The sequence below is a fragment of the Theropithecus gelada genome, chromosome 11 (genome assembly GCF_003255815.1).
Source record: "Theropithecus gelada isolate Dixy chromosome 11, Tgel_1.0, whole genome shotgun sequence".
NCBI classification, from domain to species: Eukaryota; Metazoa; Chordata; class Mammalia; order Primates; family Cercopithecidae; genus Theropithecus; species Theropithecus gelada.
In genome coordinates this window covers 30,722,120-30,743,502 of record NC_037679.1, presented here as the reverse complement: position 1 = coordinate 30,743,502, position 21,383 = coordinate 30,722,120, and the positions used below count along the sequence as shown (strand labels likewise).

Below are 21,383 nucleotides of genomic sequence, written 5' to 3'. Positions count from 1 at the left end.
ACCCAGGCTGGAGTGCAACGGCATGATCTCGGCTCACTGCAACCTCTGCCTCCTGGGTTCAAGCGATTCTCATGCCTCAGCCTCCTGAGTAGCTGGGACTACAGGCATACACCTCCATGACCAGCTAATTTTTGTATTTTTAGTAGAGACAGGGTTTCACTACGTTGGCCAGGCTGGTCTTGAACTCCTGACCTCATGATCTGCCCGCCTCGGCCTCCCAAAGTGTTAGGATTACAGGCATGAGCCACCTCGCCTGGCTGTGTTTTCATTTTTAAAGCGCACCACAATTCACCTGAGATATGGTGGCTAGTACAGACCATTCTCATTATGATAGCACTGGGAACATTAGATAAAACATCAGGACGGTCAGATGATTGGGCCCTAGTATACCCACTGTGCCTAATAGGCAGCAGCTGTTCATATCACAGGCATGCGGCAAAATTTAAAACATCATTTCACATGCTTTCTCTCTATACTAGTCCTTTATCTAATTGGGGTGGGGTTGCTATTTCTGCAGGCAGCATCCTACGTGTACAGCAACTAGAAACAGGAAAGATACATATGAGAAATAGATAACTCAAGTAATGAGAAAAGCTAATAACAGAATGTCCTGCTGAATCAATTCTTTGGTCTCCTGGTGGCTCCATTTAATGAGTTTTCAACACGCTACTCCTGGAATTCTTCAGGAGCTGTCCCAAGCCACATATATCTGCTCTCTTCTATCATGGAACAGTATGAAAAGAAATAGTATGCTTTATATTGCTAGGTAGGTAGTTTTATTATACTGTTACATAGAGCTCTTTCCACGAAAAGTGTTTTTAACATGAACTGCCCATTCTGCAAAGAGGAAAAACATGTTGAATTAGGTAAATACCCAATTCAAAAGATGTTACAGTAAAATACATATAAGACTTACAAAAAAAAAAAAAGGACAGAGACACAATTTCTTATCCTCAATTCTCATCTCCAAAAAGCTATGAAAACCAGTTTCTTTATAAAGTTTGGTGACAAAACCTGACCAAACTTGATCTGAGGCTTTTTATGATCTTTAGTTATACTTAGTGGGGATGTTCATAAATCACCACAAAAATAGGAGTATATTTGATAATGAGCTGCTATCCCAGACTTTTTTCAGTAGTTTTGAGTGAAATATTTTATACAGATCCTATTAGTTTTTGAATATCTCAAACATTTTGATTGCAAAACACAACTAGACCTAAATTTTCAAATACAGGATGGCAAAGCAATATTTCCCCAAACTGTTAATGATACAGTGATTCTACTAAATCCAAAGATAGTTCCAATAAATATTTTTGTCCCCTCATATGTCATGAGGATGAATCTCCGGGAAAAGAAAAAGGGCATGTGAGAACAATGTGCAGGCTGTGTGAAAAGTGACACATGATTTTATAAGTGATGTAGCTGTAAGACACTGTGCAATTACCAGAAGTTATTAATCCACAAAGATAACATATTGTGTTGTTGCTAATAGTTATCTCCCAAAAACTGAAAAGTCCCATTCTTTTCAAGTGCTTAGATACAGTGCTTTAGGACATTCTTATTCAGTAGTTCTAGTGCTTAAAATATTCTTTTTTTTTTTTTTGAGATGGAGTCTCACTCTGTTGCCCAGGCTGGAGTACAGTGGTATAAACATGGTTCACTGCAACCTCCACCTCCGGGTTCCAGCAATTCTCCCGCCTCAGCCTCCTGAGTAGCTGGGACTACAGGCACGCACCACCACACCTGACTAATTTTTTGTATTTTTAGTAGAGACGGTATTTCACCATGTTGGCCAGGCTGGTCTCGAACTCCTGACCTCAAGTGATCCACCCGCCTCGGCCTTCTAAAGTGCTGGGATTACAAGCAGGAGCCACTGTGCCCGGTCCAGGATATTCTTATTCAGTGCTTCTCAACTTGGTTAAGCATTAGAATCTCCCAGAGAGCTTTGTAAAAATACCCATGCATGGGCCTCATTGTCCAACATTCTGACTGACTTGGTCTAGAAAGGGCCCCTGACAACAGTGTTTTAAAAACTCCTTACATGATGATTCAATGTACAGTCAGAGCTTTAAAAAGTCTCAATATCCAGACTGTACCTTAGATCAGATAAATCAGAATTTTGCAGTGTGAAACCCAGACATCAGTACTTTTTTAAAAACATGCCCTGGTGGCTGGGCACAGTGGCTCACATCTGTAATAGCTCTTTGGGAGGCTGAGGTGGGCAGATCACTTGAGGTCAGGAGTTCGAGACCAGCCTGGCCAACATGGTGTAACCCTGTCTCTATTAAAAATACAAAAATTAGCCGGGCATGATGGTGCACGTCTGTGATCCCAGCTACTTGGGTGGCTGAGGCATGAGAATCGTGTGAACCCGAGAGGCAGAGGCTACAGTAAGCCGAGATCATGCCACTGTGCTGGAGTCCAGCCTGGGCCACAGTGTGAGACTCTGTCTCAAAAAACAAACAAACGAAAAAAGCAAACATGCCCTGGTGCTTCCAATATATACCCGAAGTTCTAACCCAACTGTTGCAACCCCCTGATCTGACTGGCTTAAAGATTAAGGGTGTGATTGTTTTTTTTTTTTCTGTCCTGAAGTCAGTCAGTTCTAGATCATCACCATAGTAGGGCCACCAATAAATAATTGTAAGCATTATCCACTCTGCTGGTGGTATATTCATAAATCCTTCCCCATTTTCTTTAAAAAAGCAAAAGGGGCAGGAGGAAGAAGGTACGGAAATCACATGAAAAACATTTTAAAATACTTTTAGTAAAATACTCTGTACCATGTCAAAACTCGTTTGGCACACAGTAAATCATAGTGAAGAACAAAATTGAAAAGCAGAATTTGCCTTAGTTGAGGCTACAGTGTAAGAGAGAATACAACTTAGAAGGTAATAATAGAAAACCATAGCATTTTCCAGCAATTGATATGATAGTAAATTCATAAAGAAATACAATAATTTCCCAATGACTCTTAACTGTTCAGGATGCCAATGCTAAACCAGGCTGCCATACATAATTCAAAGAAAGCTAGAAAATACATTCCACATATTAAACTGAAGATAATTTCTGCTCAGAGAGCAACTGAAACATCTATAGTAAGGTATACATTTTTTAGATATAAGATAAAGTTCTTTTGCTTTTAGTTAAAATAACTTTTTTCATACATTCTAATGGTCATATGAAAAAGATATTTACTTTTTTTCATCACTAACCCTGAGGAAGGAAGAACAAATGTGGAGTAGGCCACAAAACTCACTAGGAACCAATCTCCATACTTTTCCCAACTGTGAATAGCAATTAATGGGAGAAGTTCAGGATACTATACTTATTCAGGCTTCCATACACATCAGCCTGAACTATTTAAAATAGACATAACATTTGGGCAACTAGCACAGTGGCATTTCTCTGCTTCAACTGAGAACTATTTTAAATATCATCACTTTTATTTCCCACACTGGTTTAAACAAACAAAACAAAATAAGACAAAACTTGACACTGATTATGTAAGAACTTTCAGTTCAATATATAGCAGTATGTAGGGACAATATAGCTTCATTGCTCAAGACTTCCATTCAGCAGAAAAAAATATGCTTAAGTTCTTGGAATTCTTCTCTTTCACTAGAAAGATGCTAGCTGTTACAGGGGAGTTGATGAGAGCAAAATGTGAAATCCCATCACAATGGAATATAGGAGGAGCTGGCATTTCTGCTTTGCCATTACAATTATTCTTCTTAGGATGGAAGTTGGAATTGCAAATTTAGCTGGACTTACCAGTTTCAACCTGTGGAAACGAAATAATGTTCATCCCCTGGGCCAAAAACCCCAAGCAGCAGTTGGAAGCAAGAGGGCAATAAGAACAGAAGAAAACAGATTCACCGCATTGTTATCAAGAATGGGTTTCCCTGCTATGTGCTTTGCCTCATTTGTTGGGCTGTTGACCACCATGCCAGTGCTTTCATCCAACCCTGGAATGGAAAAAGAAGCAAGTGAGGTAGAACACCCAAACGACTTGATTTTGTTTTTTCTTTTCTTTTCCTTTTTTTTAAATTATACTTTAAGTTCTAGAGTACATGTACTTGATTTTTAAAAAAGAACAAAATAGACTTTTTCCTCCAAAGGAGACAATCTTTGAAAGGTTCTAAGTGACTTGCTAAATGACTTTAATGGATCATTTATATGATGAGAGATATGGGACCCTTGATTACAAATGGCCCATTTAAATGCTTAGTAATTTTCTGTCAATACCTCTGGAATTGCTTCAGAAGTGGAAGAGAGAACATGAAAAGCAGAGAGGGCATGAAAATGGCAGGTTGGGCCTGCTTCCCAGTGGTTCCCCTCCAAGACTGATCTATGAGGTCCCTGGGAGTAGGGATCATGTCTGTGGCCGCAGTACTGTAAACGCACGGTTGAGCATGGGGCTGGCACAAAGGAGGCACACGAAGATTTACAAAATCTCCCCTACTGCACGCATTTCTTTTCAACCCACTCAATGCAATCAGAAACTTTCCCAGTTAGAACCTAATTTAGAATAAAACTCACACTCTTTAAAAAACATGTTTACTGTCTGTGTGTGCATGTAGAGTTATTGACCCTTTAGTGAGAATTAAGATCAGATTGCTTCGTCCTTAAAATCTAAATGAGACTAACAAAATGGAGAACAAATATTCTGACTGATGGGGAGAGGGGAGGAAGGGCACATAAATTTTCTGAGGCATGAAGAGCGCTGGGAGGACGGTACTGAGAGAACCCTTCTCTAGCCTTCCAACCTCTTCCTGATGTCAATCAAAGGAGAAACATGGTTGATGAGAGTGAGGAGCAAATACACACCTAGCAGAATATGTGAGTACATTGAAGGGATGGGAGAGCCTTAGAAACAAAGCACAGAAAATTTTGAGAAAAACATATTCTACCACTCTACCATATATCTTTTTTTTTTTTTTGAGATGGAGTCTGCTCTGTTGCCCAGGCTAGAGTGCAGTGGCATGATCTTGGCTCACAGCAATCTCCGCCTCCCAGGTTCATGCAATTCTCCTGCCTGAGCCTCCCAAGTAGTTGGGATTACAGGCAGGCATCCCCATGCCAGACAATTTTTTTATTTTTAGTAGAAATGGAGTTTCACCATGTTGGCCAGGGTAGTCTCGAACTCCTGACCTCAAGTGATCCAACCCTCTTGGCCTCCCAAAGTGCTGGGATTTAGATGTGAGCCACTACACGCAGCCATCTACCATATATCTTGATTGAAGCAAAAAACTCAGGGGCAAGAATAGCAAGCATGATACCACAGTAAAAAAGTAGGTGGTATGTATAGTCAGATTAGTACAATTATCCCTCAAATGGAATAGGAAAATGAATGGAAGGAATTGTATTAAAACGATATGATCCAAAATGTCTTGCTTTTCTGGATTAGGTAATGGCCCACACAAAAGCGTCTGTTCTCTGCACTATTGTATCTTCCCCACACAGCTGCTAATCATTGCTGTGCAGGACTAATTCGACTAATTCTCTTTCAATTAATTTAATACAAAAGAATAAGAAAACCAAAATTGTGAGGGACTTTGCCCTATCATTTCTAGTCCCTCAACACCCTGTGTCTTTGGATTTGTTTTCATTGTTGACATTTTTTCTTTCTTTTCCCTATTTCTTTAACACACCAATAAGTTGCAAGAATGAAGGAATGTTCTTACCAGTATACTGCATTATAGCCCCTAAGTATGAGTCCACAATTGATCCTAGTAATCCAGCTAAACCACCAAATGCAATAATTGGCCACTGGGGGGCAGAAATGTCTAAATCATTCACAAAAATCAGCTGTGTGAGGAAGTATGCAATGCCCACAAAGGTACCACCAAGGAGACTGGAGACAAGGCCCACCACTGTAACTCCTCCATTGGTACCTGAAGAAGAAGAAACATGTAGAAAATCATCTGGTTAATAATCAGCAAACACATAAAGGTAAGGACAGCAAGGTACCTATCTAATCAAGACTAATTTAAAGAAAGCATTCTCTTTAAAGCAATCTAAATACTGTAGCTATTTAGAAAATAGTATTTTCTCCTCAGTAACTCTTGACATTTTAAGTGATGAAGCAGAATGGTTCAATGAAGCCAGATTCCCTGGTTTCAATCTTGGTTCCGCTTGTCTCTCTCAATCTCTCTCTCTCTTTTCAGAGACAAGGTTTTGCTCTATCAACCAGGCTAGAGTACAATGGTGTGATCATAGCTTACTGCAGCCTCCAACTCCAGGCTCAAGTGATCCTCCCACCTCAGTCTCTATATTAACTGGGATGACAGGTGTGAGCCACCTTGCCAGGCCCAATTCTGCTACTCTTAAGCCGTGTGACTGTAGTTAATTTATCTAACTTCTTTGTCCTTTAGTTTCTTTATAAGACAGAAATAATAAAAGAACCAATTCATATGATTATTAGGAGTACTAAGTGGCAATCCATGTAGAGCAGTTACAATAGTGCTCTGTAGTAGGTATCTAAAATGTGTTAGCTGTTATAATGATGATGAAGAAGAGAAGAAAAAGGAGGAGAAGGCGATGATGGGGGATAGGATGGGATAGAAAGAAAAGAAGGGGATGAAGAGGAAGAGAAGCATCAGAAGACAAAAAGAAAAAGCAGTACAGGTTGAGTATTCTCTTTACCCGAATTGCTTCGGACTAGAAGTGTTTTGGATTTCAAATTTTTTCAGAGTTTGGAATATTTGCGTTAATATAGACTTACCAGTTGAACACCCAAATCTGAAAATCGTAAATCTGAAATGTTCCAATGAACATTTCCTGTGAGCATCATGTCAGTGTTCAAAAAGTTTAAGATTTTGGAGCATTTTGGATTTTGGATTTTCAGATTTGCGATGTTCAACCTATGTAGTTGTTGATAATGTTGATAATGGAGAATTGAGATATATGTTAAAGCACTGATACCATAACAGGCCCTCAATAAATATTCCATTGTTCCCTTTCTTTTCCTTCCCTACTGATATGTTTGCAAATCAATCTCTAAGTTCCTGTATTGCTTATCTAGGTCTTGCTAACATTTCCTGCAAATACTATTTATTATTACCAATTTAATAGTCTATGGAAATTTTCCAATTATTAAAGAGACTAAATAAAGTTTTTAAAAGGCTCTAAAATAAGAAATACATTAAATCAAGAGGTTTTTTGGTTTTTTTAAAGAATCTCAAACCAAGACTCACCAACTGTGTCTACCAATGGGTCAAAAAGAAGAAAAGGACTCACCAACTGGAACTTTCTCCCAGGTTGTTATCAGTCTTGGAGGACTTTTACTCAGAACTGTGCCAACTTCTGAAGCCCATGTGTCTCCAGCAGAGCAGGCCAGTGCAGCCAAGAGAGACAAACACATCCAGGAAGCAGAGTACTGCTTGGAAAAATCGACTGGGATTTCCCCAGGGCCATTTTCTATCATGTACAGCAGGGCCAGTTCTGTGGGTACAGCTCCATTACAGAATACCTGAATCCAATTCCTTTGCCCACCTGGAAACAAACAGATGAAAAGGACAAACAAATGCTTTCTCCTCAGAAGAAAAACCATGCAGTTATAGGTGTTTATGTTTTAAAGTTTATGAAAAGAAAAACAACGAAAAAATATTTCAAAACAGTAAAAGTGTTATGGTATGTTTGCCCAGATTCTATACTGTTATTAACAAATCTGGAAAAATTATGACAGACTCTAGTGCTTCTAAAATTCTGCTGTTATTTCCTATTGTTGTGAAATAAATTATAAACTCAATTTGGCTACTAAAGGAATTCTCATATAAAAAGTGATGTGTTTTGACAGTCTAAACAACATTCTGATTGAAAGCTTATGTTGGCCAGGCGCAGTGGCTCACGCTTGTAATGCCAGCACTTTGGGAGGCCGAGGCGGGCGGATCACGAGGTCAGAAGATTGAGACCGTCCTGGCTAACACGGTGAAACCCCGTCTCTACTAAAAATACAAAAAATTAGCCAGGCATGGTTGCAGGTGCCTGTAGTCCCAGCTATTCGGGAGGCTGAGCCAGGAGAATGGCGTGAACCTGGGAGGCAGAGCTTGCAAGGAGCCAAGATTGCGCCACTGCACTCCAGCCTGGGCGACAGCGAGACTCCGTCTAAAAAAAAAGCTTATGTTATGATGAAATGAAGTTTACTATTTTGAATAATATCAAACATAATCTTACCTTCCTTATATTCTGAATCTAGACGCTTCTTCATTTCTCCTTTCCATTTAGTGAGTTTTGAAGAAGACAAGAAAAACATCAGCAAAGAGGTAAAAAAGCTGAAATTTGCAATGGTTAGGATAAATCCAACCACGAGCCCTGAAAGAAACATATATAAACACAGAATTATATTCAATTCATACATCAATGCCGTGAAAAAAGGATGGATTTTTTTCGTTTTTATGTTATAACCTGAAATGTACATTTCTAACAATTTGCATTTTGCCAATTAAGTTGTTACCAAGCAGTAACCTGAATGCGATTTTGAGTACACATTTTTTACCATATTTTAATCTCATTTCAAGCAATGCCATATGAATGTAAGATATTATTTTAGATAATATTTTTAAAGTACCTTTATTTTAAAAAAGTAGAAATAGAGATGGGGTCTCACTATATCGCCCAGGCTGATCTCAAACTCCTGGGCTCAAGCAATCTGCCCAGCAATGGCCTCCTAAAGTGCTGGGATTGCAGGAGTGAGCCACTGCACCTGGCCTTCTTTTTCTATAATAACCCTTTCCACTGCTTAGCTCAAAGTTCAGATATCATAACCAATGAGATAGTTATTCATCGACTCTTCCAGAGATGCTCAATTACTGGTATTTAACTTTGGTACCTTTTAATTGAGAGCACAAGAAATAGGGTAACTTGAAATAAAGTATTAACAATAACAAAGTGCTTCAGCTCTGGAGTTGAACAGTCTAGAGTTCAAACTTTGGCTCCTTCACTTACCTCTTCAAGATTAGGATAAGTTACCCAACCTCCTGAAGTCTCAATTTTGCACTGATGAAATGAGAATAATCAGAATTTACTTTGCCAGCTTGCTGTAAAAAGTCAGGGATAATTTTTGCAATATGCTTATTATATTATCCAGGATGTAAGAGGTCCTTAATAAGTGTTACCTAACGTCATGGATACTAATAACAGCAACAGTTCCAGTGGCAAAAGCTCAACAATAATCATGATAAATATTATAATATTGTTATCCAACCTTTAAGTTTTTTCAATTGATTTTTAAAACATTAGAAAAGTTGTACGCAACTACTGAAGGGGAAAGTCAAAACATATGGAGGTATACAAATTGAAAGTCAAAGTGTCTCCCCTCCTCCTCTTCATGAATATTCACTGTTAACAATTTGTTCCGCCGTCTCTAAACAAACCCAAAGTAGAAGAGCCCTAAACAACCTACACTGAGATGTTACAAATGGCATCTATATCCTTTTTACTTCAACCACCTTAAAATAGCACATGAGGTGATCAATGTTCATGTTGGTGACAGCTTCAGATTGAGGAAATGAACAAGACAAGTTTTGAGGGAAGGGTTTCTTTCACGTAGTCCTAAGACAGCTTAGAACTTTTAGCAACTCCCACCTATGTCTACATTTTAGATTAGTAACTGCTATCTCCTGTTCGTATCTTTTCCACCTCTCTATCCTGCAGATCTCTAAATATCATTGATAAGGGGTTCACAGATATGACAATAGGGTACTCCCAAATAATTTGAAGACTTGAGGACTATGGTTGCCTTCTGAGCCTTAAATAGGTAAATTCTGTACCTAACAGATAGCATCAGGGGAGTAAAATGACACTGTCTACAAATTTCTGACAATGGGAGTAGAGTTATACCCCAAATTCCAACCAGGGTGACCCGGGTAATCTCCAGGAGGTGTAAAAGAGAAAGGCAGGACTGGAATTTCATAGCAATTTAATAAACTCAGGGCTAACCTATTGATTCATACATATTCTATGATAATTTAATTGGCTAGCCCAAAATGTAGAAAGTGAAGGCCAAAAAACCAGAGGTTGGCAGATTTCTTGAACCACGTCCAAGGGAGGGGAACCTGTGATTTGTGGACTTGCATAACTGTTTCTCAGACTTTGTACTCACCAAAGCAGCCTTCTAATTATAATCCGACTTCTCAAGTGGCCTGACTACAAGAATAGGGCATGCTTGAACAGTGATGTTTGTGTTCTTCTGCCTGGTAGTTCTTCTATCTGATTAATAAAGTGGCATTCTGGCTCATATAGCAATCCTTTATGACAATGAGCAACATTCAACCAGTTTTCTAGGCTCTAATCAACTCTGGGTACATGACAGAGTGAGGTTTCTACTTCAGAAAGACTGAAACCAGACCCAACGTATAGTGACCAAAAAGAGGTCAGGCCACCCTTGTGAAACCACACAGAGCACCACCACTGGCCTCTCCTGACAACACCCCCTCTTGCTATGCTCTTCCACAAACACTTTACCACAAATCCCCCTCATGTGACCCTCTCCTTATTCTGGCAATGCGTGCTCTCTCTCCAAATGACCAGAGTCCTCCACTTCAGTGTGCAGCTTAGAGACGAAGTGTGACTGAACCCCTGCCCAATCCTCTCAATACTGAGGTATATGTTTCTGTCATGAACGGTTCTAAATACCCAGATCCTGAGGAAGTTCTGTAACTCTTACTTCTCAATCCTAGACACACTAAAGTCATCATGTAGGAAAGTAAAATTCCTTATAACTGTGTGTATTAGTCTGTTGTCATGCTGCTAATAAAGATAAACCTGAAACTGGGTAATTTATAAAGAAAAGAGGTTCAATTGACTCACAGTTCCACATGGCTGGGGAAGCCTCACAATCATGGCTGAAGGCAAATGAGGAGCAAAGTCACATCTTACCTAGCGGCAGGCAAGGGAGTTTATGTAGGGGAACTCCCCTTTACAAAACCATCAGCTCTCATGAGACTTACTCACTATCATGAGAACAGCACGGGAAAGACCTGCTCCCATGATTCAATTACCTCCCACCAGGTCCTTCCCTTGACATGTGGGAATTATGGGAGCTACAATTAAAGATGAGATTTGGGTGGGGACATGGTCAAACTTGTATCACTGTGGACAGCAGTAGTGGAAGGAAAACAGTAATAATAACTAACATCTATAAAATATTTGTATGCCAAGTACTGTGCTAAGCATTTTACATGGATAACACTTCAAGATAATTCATTGCCATAGATACCATTATTCCTTCACATTTTATAGACAGGACAAGTACAACACTGAGAGTTTAAGTGATTTGCAGTCATACTCTAGGATAGTATTCCCAACTACTATGATATATTTTAAATCAGCATTAGATTTTTTTTTTATCCTTAAGGAAACAAAAAGTTCCAAACAGTAAGAAAAGCTGGGTGTGGCGGCGTGTGCCTGTAGTCCCAACTACCCAGGAGGCTGAGGCAGGCGGACTGCTTGAGCCCAGGAATTCAAGGCTGCACTAAGCTATGGTTGCGGCACTGCACTACAGCCTGGGTGACAGAGCAAGACCCTGCCTCTAAAAAAAGGTTTTTCGGGGACAGGGCCTCGCTCTGTCACTCAGGCTCGAGTGCAGCAGCATGATCTTGGCTCACTGCAGCCTCCGCCTTCTGGGTTCAAGCGATTCTCCTGCCTCAGCCTCCCAAGTAACTGGGATTACAGGCACCCGCCACTATGCCTGGCTAATTTTTGTATTTTTAGTAGAGCAAGGTTTCACTGTGTTGCCCAGGTTGGTCTCAAACTCCTGGATTCAAGCGATCTCCCTACCTTGGCCTCCCTAAGTGCTGAGATTACAGGTGTGAGCCACCATACCTGGCCATAACTTCTTTTTTCACAAAAAGGTAGAAAAAAAAAAAAGATAAACGTTTCATAGAATGAAATAATTAGGAAAAAAGCAAAGGTTTTTAAAAATCAGACTACATCTATTCCTAATCATCTATTATGTATCTAGCACTATTCAAAGAAACATGGGACACAGAAGCATAAGATACTCTTTGTCCTCAAGGAGTTTACAATCTAGTAGATTTTCTTTATGCTCAAACAGATCAAGTGGCATGTTATACCACCATGTAATTTTTAGAAACATGCATATTATATTTTTGCTACCTGACTTTAGAACTATCAGTTACTACTGAAAGTAAGTTAATGACATGCTTCCATGTACTACTACATCTGATCATTTCCATCTCTAAGGGCTGGCAGCAAATAAATGACTTCATTAGATTTGAATCCTATTCAATAAGAATACTTCATTAAGCACTAAGAAGCCTAGAACCAGAAACTTTCTTAGTGGGAATACTTCATTTAATTTTACTCTGCAAGCATTAGTTTCAATTTTCTGCAGTTCTCATTGTTTTCTGCCCAGAACTGTCTCTTCATCTTTGAAATCTCTCTATATACTTCTCTATTAATGCAGATGATAATAATAATCAGCATATATAATGAGGTAGGAGAGAGGTCAGAGGGGGGAGGAGTAATGTGAGCAGAGGTATGGAGAAAGAAAGAAATGTTTGTGGCAATGCCAATTTAATAGTCATTCACGTATAAAAATATGGTTGAAAGTACATAATCACAAACAATGAACATTTTTGCACCATTTACAAAGATGTGTTGCCTCACATAATATCTTGTTTGAGCTTCACCAATAAGCCCATAAGGTATTACTATTGGAGGTATTTTAGAAGAGAGAAGAAAGTGAGGCTCCTAGGAGTTATGCAGCTTTCCCAAGTTTGCACTGATAATAGGTGGCAGTGTTAGGTTTCAAATACATATCTTTTAATTCTAATCAACATAGGACAGGAGTAGATGCCCAAGGGCTAGAAGGCAGCCCTTCCAGCAGCAGGAAAGAAACAACAGGAGAGATCATAAATGCCAGAGAAGCAGGACAATATACAGCACAGAAGCCCAAGGAAGACAGAATTTCAAGAAGGACTTGACCTTTCTTTCTATAAGAATAATAAATTCCAAGGCAAGGATATCTGAGAGCTTTTTTTTTTTTTTTTTTTGACACAGGGTCTCACTCTGTTGCCCAAGCTGAGTGCAGTGGCACGATCAGTCTCCTGTGTAGTTGGGACTACAGGTGTGCACCACCATGCCTGGCTAATATTTTGATTTTTTGTTTTTTTTGTAGAGGTGAAGTCTCATCATATTGTCCAGGCTGGTTTCAAACTCCTGGACTCATGTTATCCTTCTGCCTTGGCTTCCCAAAGTGCTGGGATGACAGGTGTGAGCCACCGCGACCAGCCCAGAAAGAACTTTTTTTAGCAAAGCATAACTCCATGTTATTATATTTAAGCAGAGATTGTTCAAGTTATGTTATAAATGAGTTAATACTACCAAAGTGCTAACAGCAGTGCCTGGTGCATAGAAAGTGTGATACAAACATTTGTTAAATAGATAAAATATAACCATTCCTAATACTTATTGATTACATGGTAAAATAAAATTCATACAAAAATATCAGTATGTCTAGTTAACTTTAATTCTCAACTACCCCACAAAAGGAAAAGAAATCTCACAATATAACTTAAAAAATATTTCTTAATTATGAAGAGAATTGGCACGATTTTGAAGAACTCTGCCTAATAATAATAGTTATAAGCACTGAATAAATGTTGGCTATGTGTTCAGGCAATGAGGTAAGGACTTTAAATTATCTCATTTAATTCTCTCTATGCCCTAAAAATGAAATAAGGGGGAGATCGAGGCTTTGTGGAGCCCGAAGCTTATATAATTTGGGGTTCCCTCTTTAAGAAAAAGAGTACAAAAGTTTTGACCTTTGCAAAATTGACAAAACCATAGGACCATGAGAGCACACTGCTAGTTTATTTATTCAGTTTTATCTCTCACTTCTTTTCCTATTGTTACTATTTTCTAGTCAAATGAGCCTTATTATTCTTACTCTCAAATAAGCCTCTAAAATATCTGGACTTTTGCACTTGTTATTCTGTCGGCCTGGAACATGATTCTGTCAGCTCTCATTGCTAGCTTCTTTGGATGCCAGCGCAAAATGACCTCCTTACAGAAAAGCACCTGACACCATTTACAGAAGAATGCACCACGTCTTCCAACATATGCACTTAACACTTAATTATCTTTTCATTTTTCTCATAAACGTCATCATTACCTGAACAGTTTTATATATTATCTACCTGCCCTAAAGAATATAAGTTTCATGAGAACTGACACCATGTTCTTTTTGTTTACAGATATATCCCAAGTTTTTAGAACAGTGGTACATACTAGTAAGTGTTCAATAAAAATTTGCTAAAAGATGGGTCAGGCATGGTGGCTTACACCTGTAATCCCAGCACTTTGGGAGGCCCAGGCAGGTGATCAACTTGAGGCCAGGAGTTCGAGACCAGCCTGGTCAACATAGTGAAACCCTGTCTCTAATAAAAATACCAGAAAAAATTAGCTGGGCATGGTGGCACAGGCCTGTAGTCTCAACTACTCGGAGGCTGAGGCATGAGAATCGCTTGAATCCAGGAGGAGGAGGAGGTTGCAGTGAGCCGATCGTGCCACTGCACTCCAGCCTGGGCAACAGTGCAAGACTGTCTCAAAAAATAAATAAATAAATAAATAAAATTGCTAAAAGAATGAATACATGGCCTGTTCTCAACTCAGTTTTGGAAAATTAATCCAGAATGCTAAGTTTGGACTGCTCTGTTTGAGATTACTAACAGCAACTTCCAAGAGTTTATTCTCTCCAAATGCTCTATTTTACATCTAGGAGGAGTGCTCCAGTGTTTCTGCTGGTAGAAGACTAAAGGAGCAGAAAAGTCAAGGTTCATCTATCCTATTAATTTACTTTGTATCAATCACAAAATTTAATTTGTATGTTACACTAAAAGTGTATGTTAGTTTCTGAAATTTTGACAATAGGAATGCTGAGCAAGATGTAACTTTATCATTGTCTAAAATATGTAACACTATGATTTGTAGTCAGTCTCATATATTCAGAATTTAGAAAACATAAATTTAAATTATATAAGCAAGCACTTAGTAGTTACTGTAAACATTCAAAATAAAAACATACCTCCTAGAGCCCCACTGTGATCTAGACTTTTCTTTTTAAGTCCATTAGAGACGATCAGAACAGGAACAACAACAGAAAACAGCCAACGCCATGGAGAAATAGGTCGTAAGTTACCTGAAACATTATAAAGGTGGAGCACAAATTGTGTGAAGTCTGCACAGGTTAGTTTTGGCAGTAAACTTCCATTACTGCTTTTGGACTAAAATACTGTCATAAGTACAAACACCAAGATGAAGTCACCAGAGAAAAATATAGTCATGCATCACTTAAGATAGGGATATGTTCTGAGAAATGCATCCTTAGGTGATTTCATGGTTATGCAAACATCAGACTGTACTTACACACACCTGGATGGTAGAGCCTACTATACACTTAAGCGATATGCTATAGCCTATTGGTCCTAGGCTACAAACCTGTATAGCATATTACTGCACTGAATACTGTAGGCAATTATAACAGAATGTATTTGTGTATCTAAACATAGAAAAAGTAGAGTAAAAATATGGTATTATAATCTTATGGGAACATGTTATATGTGTGGTCCGTCATTGACCGAAACATCGCTAGGCAGAGCACGACTGTATTGATGTTGAGACATGCATGCATATTTTCAGAGAAGCAGTCTTACTGGAGAATGGCCAAATAGGTTATGTTCAAGTTTTGAAAACCTTTTACTGCTATTTATGATAATAATGGATATCTAGATATTTAAAATGAATCTCCGGTTCATTTTTTTTCAAGGGGGCATATATTAAATTTCAAGCACTACCCAGAATGAACTCTTTCTGTAACAGGGTCTTACTCCTCTCTGCCTTTTAGAGGACACCTGATTCAATGGTTAGAAATTGATTATTCCAGAGGCTGCATCCAGCTCACAGACGTTTGGCTAGCAGAGTGTTTTCAAATAATTTGAGTCAATATTTAAAGATTAGAAGATATCATATAAAAATCCAGATTCTTGGCTTTTGTTTTAAAATTGGGAAGTTCTGGCCAACGCGGTAGAATTGACTGAAGGTAGAGAGGTCCCCTCCTTTAAACAGGCCGTGGCTTTCCCATTTAAACTGCCCACCACTCCTGAAGGCTCCTAAACGCCAAGCCTAAGTGATTTCCTTATGGTAAAGAAAACCATGAACCACTGCTTGTATCCATGTTTCTATCAAAAATGAGAAAATGGGCCAGGCGCAGTGGCTCACACCTGTAATCCCAGCACTTTGGGAGGCCAAGGCAGGAGGATCCCGAGGTCAGGAGTTTAAGACCAGTCTGGCCAACATAGTGAAACTCTGTCTCTACTACAAATACATAGCCAGGCATGCTGGCAGGCACCTGTAATCCCAGCTACTTAGGAGGCTGAGGCAGGAGAATTGTTTGAAACCAGAAGGCAGAGGTAGCAGTGAACTGAGATCGTGCCACTGCACTCCAGCCTGGGCAAAAAGAGCGAAACTCCGTCTCAGAAAAAAAAACGGGGGTGGGGAATGAAAGACAAAGAGGGCCCAAGCATTCAACAAAAGATGAGAAATATCCTATTTCTGGAAGTGAAAACTATTACCACACGTCTAACACACAAAAACTTGCACAGTTTCATTCATTTGCATTAGGTGACTGGTCCGAGGGATATTTCAGTTTACAAATCCCGATTTATTCTATTTAGTTCAAGTCATAGTAAATACTATGACTGCATGACAGCCATTCACTAACAAGAATCTTCTCTTATACCCCTCCCCTAAAACTCTGATGTCCCACTGTGAATCATTATGAATGAAGAGCCCTGAGAGCTTCTGTATCCTGGAGAACCCTTTCCAATTATTCACGTGTTCTCTTTGCAAAAAGCCTACAGTCTGAAATGGCAATCCCTTACGATATAACCATTTAAGAGAGTTCACTTTCTCATTCTCCTTTTCATTTTTTCCCTTGTTGTAAACTGACCAGTATTTTGTTTTCATAGGAGAAGGAAGTTTCTGTAAACGGAGGCTTACGCTCTAAAGCACCTTCAAAACCTTACAGATCTGAGTCCAGAGTACCTTATATTTAAGCAATGTAGCTTTAGGCTTTAAAAGGAGTCTATTCTTTTGAAGCAGCCAAATGGCAGATAAGTCCTTCAGCTCTCCAAATGTAAATATTATACCGTCTTTAATTCTTATTATATTTACAGAACATGTGAAACTGATAAACTACATTACTAATTTCTTTTTTTGAGACGTATTCTCGCTCTGTCGCCCAGGCTGGAGTGCAGTGGCTCCATCTCAGTTCACTGCAACCTCCGCCTTCAGGGTTCAAGTGATTCTCCTGCCTCAGCCTCCCGAGTAGCTGGGATTACAGGCGCGTGCCGCAACGCCTGGGCCATTTTTCTAGTTTTAGTAGAGCTGGGGTTTCACCATGTTGGCCAGGCTGGTTTGAACTCCTGACCTCAGTTGATCCTCCTGCCTTGGCCTCCCAAAGTGCTGGGATAACAGGCGTGAGCCACCGCTCCTGGCCCATTACTAATATTCTTATTCAAAATTAAAAGCATGACTGTAATTGCTTTACAAAGCTATGTTCACCTCACTTATCTTTCACCAAGACAGATGGAATAGTTACTTAACATATAAAGACATTTTGAAACAGGTATAACTAGGCCAGAAGTGGTGGCCTGTATTCCCAGTACTTTTGGAGACCCAGGTGAGAGGGTCACTTGAGCCTAGGGGTTTCAGACCAGACTAGCAACACAGAGGGACTCCCATCTTATAAAAAATAAAAATTAAAAAAAAGATATAGGTATAACTCGAATTATCACAACAAGCGTTTATTAAAGGCACTGTTTATATTATCTTGTTACTAAGTTAAATCAGGCTACGGAAGTTAAGTAAACACAACCATTCCTAACCATTCAGAGGATACGAGTTTTGGATTTCACAATGGTATGGTTTTAAATTTCACTGACTAGATTACAGAGAAACAACTTAGAACATTCATACTTACCATAATAGGTGCTTGCAGTCATTGACATAATCCAGAAAGCTAAGGAAATGCAAATGATCAGGCTCAATATAACTATATTAGTTATCATCTTTATATATCTTTTGCATATATTGTCGTTAAGATCTGTCATGGAAAATAAGGATGTGAGCTCCTGCGGGGCAGAATATTTAGCGTTTCGGAGAGAAAGTCATTTACGATGTGAGCAAGACACTTGTTCAGAGGCAAACATAAATCCCAACATATTCCACCGACCAAACAAGCAAAAAAAATCACAAAAATTCAAACTCCTTCCGGAAATTCCTGCTGGACGGAGAGCTCCAATTCCTATGGGCGAGGTCAACGCCTCACCGCAAAAGCAAAGCGGCACCCGGTAGACGGTGAGGGCCGGCTCCCGGCTGCTCAGCGCCTCACGCCGGAGCCCCACGGGGAAAAGAGAAAGCCGAGGCAGCCAATCCGCGGTCCCGGCGCTGGCGAGCTCCACCCACCTCCCGTCGCAACCTTCTCACCCGCGGGCGGCGTAGGTCCGCGGCTGCAAAGGGGCAGCTAGGGCACCCTAACTTGGGCAAGTCTGGGAAGCAAGCCCGACGCGGCTGAACGCAGTCACGTCCGGACAGCTGCGCAAGGCGCCCTAGGGTCCAGGTCCAACTGGCCAAGGCCGAGACCCCAGGAGCAAAGCGCGTGCCTCCGCGCGCCCCCGCCTTTAGCGCCACCCCGCTGTGGGCATGCGCCGCAGCTGCTTAGGGGGACGTCACCTCGCTGAAGTGGGCGGGCACTGCTGGCATCCTGGCCGGCTGCGTTTGCACTGCTTCTCCGAAACCACTTTATAGGTACTAAACAGCATTATTTACTACCTATAATGTGCTAGACTCCTGGCTGCTAGCGAGGTAAAGTTAAACATAGATTCTGTTACTGAGCTCTCGTCATTATTGTCATAACACCACTTAAATTGTGGAAATACCTGTCCTCACACCCCTTATATTTCAAGTGTGTTCATTTAGAAAGCAAAACGTCTTGTTAGCATAAAAATTCTGAATCGTGGCTGATTTCATTATTATTATTATTATTTATTTATTTTTTTTGAGACAGCGTCTCTCTCTGTTGCCCAGGCGGGAGTGCAGTGGCACATCTCTGCTCACTGCAACCACCGCCTCCCAGGTTCTAAGCGATTCCCCTGCTCCAGCCTCTGGAGTAGCTAGGATTAAAGGCGCCACCACCACCCCCGGCTAATTTTTGTATTTTTGGTAGAGACGGGGTTTCGCCATGTTGGCCAGGCTGGTCTCGAACTCCTGACCTCAGGGGATCCACCTACCTCGGCCTTCCAAAGTGCTGGGATTACGGGTTTGAGCTACCGCGCCCGGCTTGATTTCATGTTTTATGTGAAATTAACTTGTTTGCCTGGGTTAACAGTAACTAACTGATAATTACATATTATTTATCAATTTTTTCAGTTAATTGCTGACAGTGTAAGAAGAGGAGCCAAATTCATTTCAGACACAGTATGCAATTGTGTTTTAACCCCCAAGTAGTTACTTAAAAAAAAGCTCACATTATTTTAAATTTCAAAATACATGCCAAGACTGCTTGTCATTTTCTTTGGTAAGGCATCTAATTAAGTAGTTAACTAAGAACCAAATGTGTGAAGTAGGACTAAATAGTAGTGGGCTTCTTGTACTAGATAATATACATATGGTCTTTATGCTGAAATTTATTATGTGCCTACTTTCTTTTTGTCTTAGTCTATTCTGCATAGGTAAATGTTTGGATTATCTTACCAAGCTGGCCAATATCAATGCTACCAGACTATTGGGTAAAATTATTAATAATAAAAGCTAACGTTTTGTGGTTTGCACAGTGGCATTGTTTTTGTCTCTGCTTAGACAAAATTATGAACTGGTCTGTTTTTTTGTTTTGTTTTGTTTTGTTTTTGTTTTTGTTTTTGGCCTTGCTTCACCATAGTCACAGAGTGACCCTCTCTGATTAGTTGGTGTTCTATAGGAAAATCATAGCCTAGCTGTGAATGTCAAACTATCTCCCAACACTGGGGTGTAGCTGTGTCAGGTCAGTCCCTGGATGTCAGGGATGATTTTCTCATGACTGGTAGATCTGGCTAAAAATGCATATTAAATAGTAGTGTCAGTGAACTGACCCTTCAAATGAGTATTTTCCCTTGTATTTTTTTTTTCAGTGACCTATTATTGATTTTTTCTCCATAAAAGTTATTCTAGCTTAAGGCCAAAATAATTTAGAGGAGTTAGTATAATTAAAATACGGTAATTCTTCCTCACATGCAATAGGCAGTTTCAGTTACCAAGGGTTAAACATGATCTTGAGGCAGGAGAATAGGGTCTGGAGGCAGGGAACCTAAGGCGGATTCATGCTGACTTCCTAGAGCTAAATCAAAAGGAAAACCCCAACTTTCCACACCTAAGTAACAAAAGCACCCGAAGCTACTCCCTTTGCAACCACTCTCCCTTTTTTTTTCTGCGTGGCAGATAGAAAATTGAAACCAATCAGACGTTTGGGTAGGAGTGTAACTTTGTAACCTCACTTCAGCCTCTAATTGGTTGTTTTTCACAACCAATCAGACTGATTGCTGGCTAGTACTTCATTTACATAGAGTGTACACCAAGTAACCAATGGGAAACCTCTAGAGGGTGTTTAAACCCTAGAAAATTTTGTAAGGAGGATTTTTGAACCCCTATGCTCAGGTGGTTCCCACCCTGTGGAGTGTACTTTGTTTTCAGTAAATCTCTGGTTTTGTTGCTTCAATATTTCCTTGCTTTGTTTGTGTGTTTTGTCCAATTCTTTGTTCAAAACACCAAGAACCTGGACACCTTCCACTAGTAGCAATCTGAAAATATTAAAAAGAAAATTCCGGAAATATTCTTAAGTTTTAAATTGCGTGCCAGTCAAAGTAGCATGATGAAATCTCATGCCATCCAGCTCCATCCCACTTGGGACGTGAATCCTCTGTTTATCTAGCATATCCATGCAATAAACATTACTCTCTCGTTAGTCACTTAGGAGCCATCTCAGTTATGAGATGGACTGTTGCAGTATCACAGTGCCCTTATTTTAGTTTTATTACAATATATTGTTATAATTGTTCTATTTTATTATTAGGTGTTCCTCCTAATCTCTTACTGTGCCTAATTTATAAGTTAAACTTTATCATAGGTATATAGAAATCGGAAAAAACATAGTATATATAGAGTTTGATATTATCCAGGGTTTCAAGCATCCACTGAGGATGTTGGAATGTATCTCCAAGGATAAGGGGAGAGGGGCTATTGTATACTTTTAAAAGAATCTATTGTTATAAATTTTATAGACTATCAATCTTAAAAATTTCAACAAAGTCTTCGTTTTTCTATTT

General features: G+C 39.7%; 1 protein-coding gene across 1 annotated transcript; it reads right to left on the bottom strand.

The window, feature by feature from the left end:
• Positions 1-760: 760 nt before the first annotated feature.
• TMEM19 (transmembrane protein 19) lies at positions 761-18,714 on the bottom strand. Its single transcript, XM_025401736.1, has 7 exons — positions 18,493-18,714; positions 18,008-18,158; positions 15,053-15,166; positions 8,179-8,316; positions 7,243-7,497; positions 5,688-5,897; positions 761-3,968 (listed from the first exon to the last, which is right to left on the bottom strand). Exons 2-7 carry the CDS (start codon positions 18,135-18,137, stop codon positions 3,805-3,807), a joined length of 1,011 nt encoding a protein of 336 aa, XP_025257521.1. The 5' UTR covers positions 18,138-18,158; positions 18,493-18,714; the 3' UTR covers positions 761-3,804.
• Between the last annotated feature and the right edge of the window lie 2,669 nt (positions 18,715-21,383).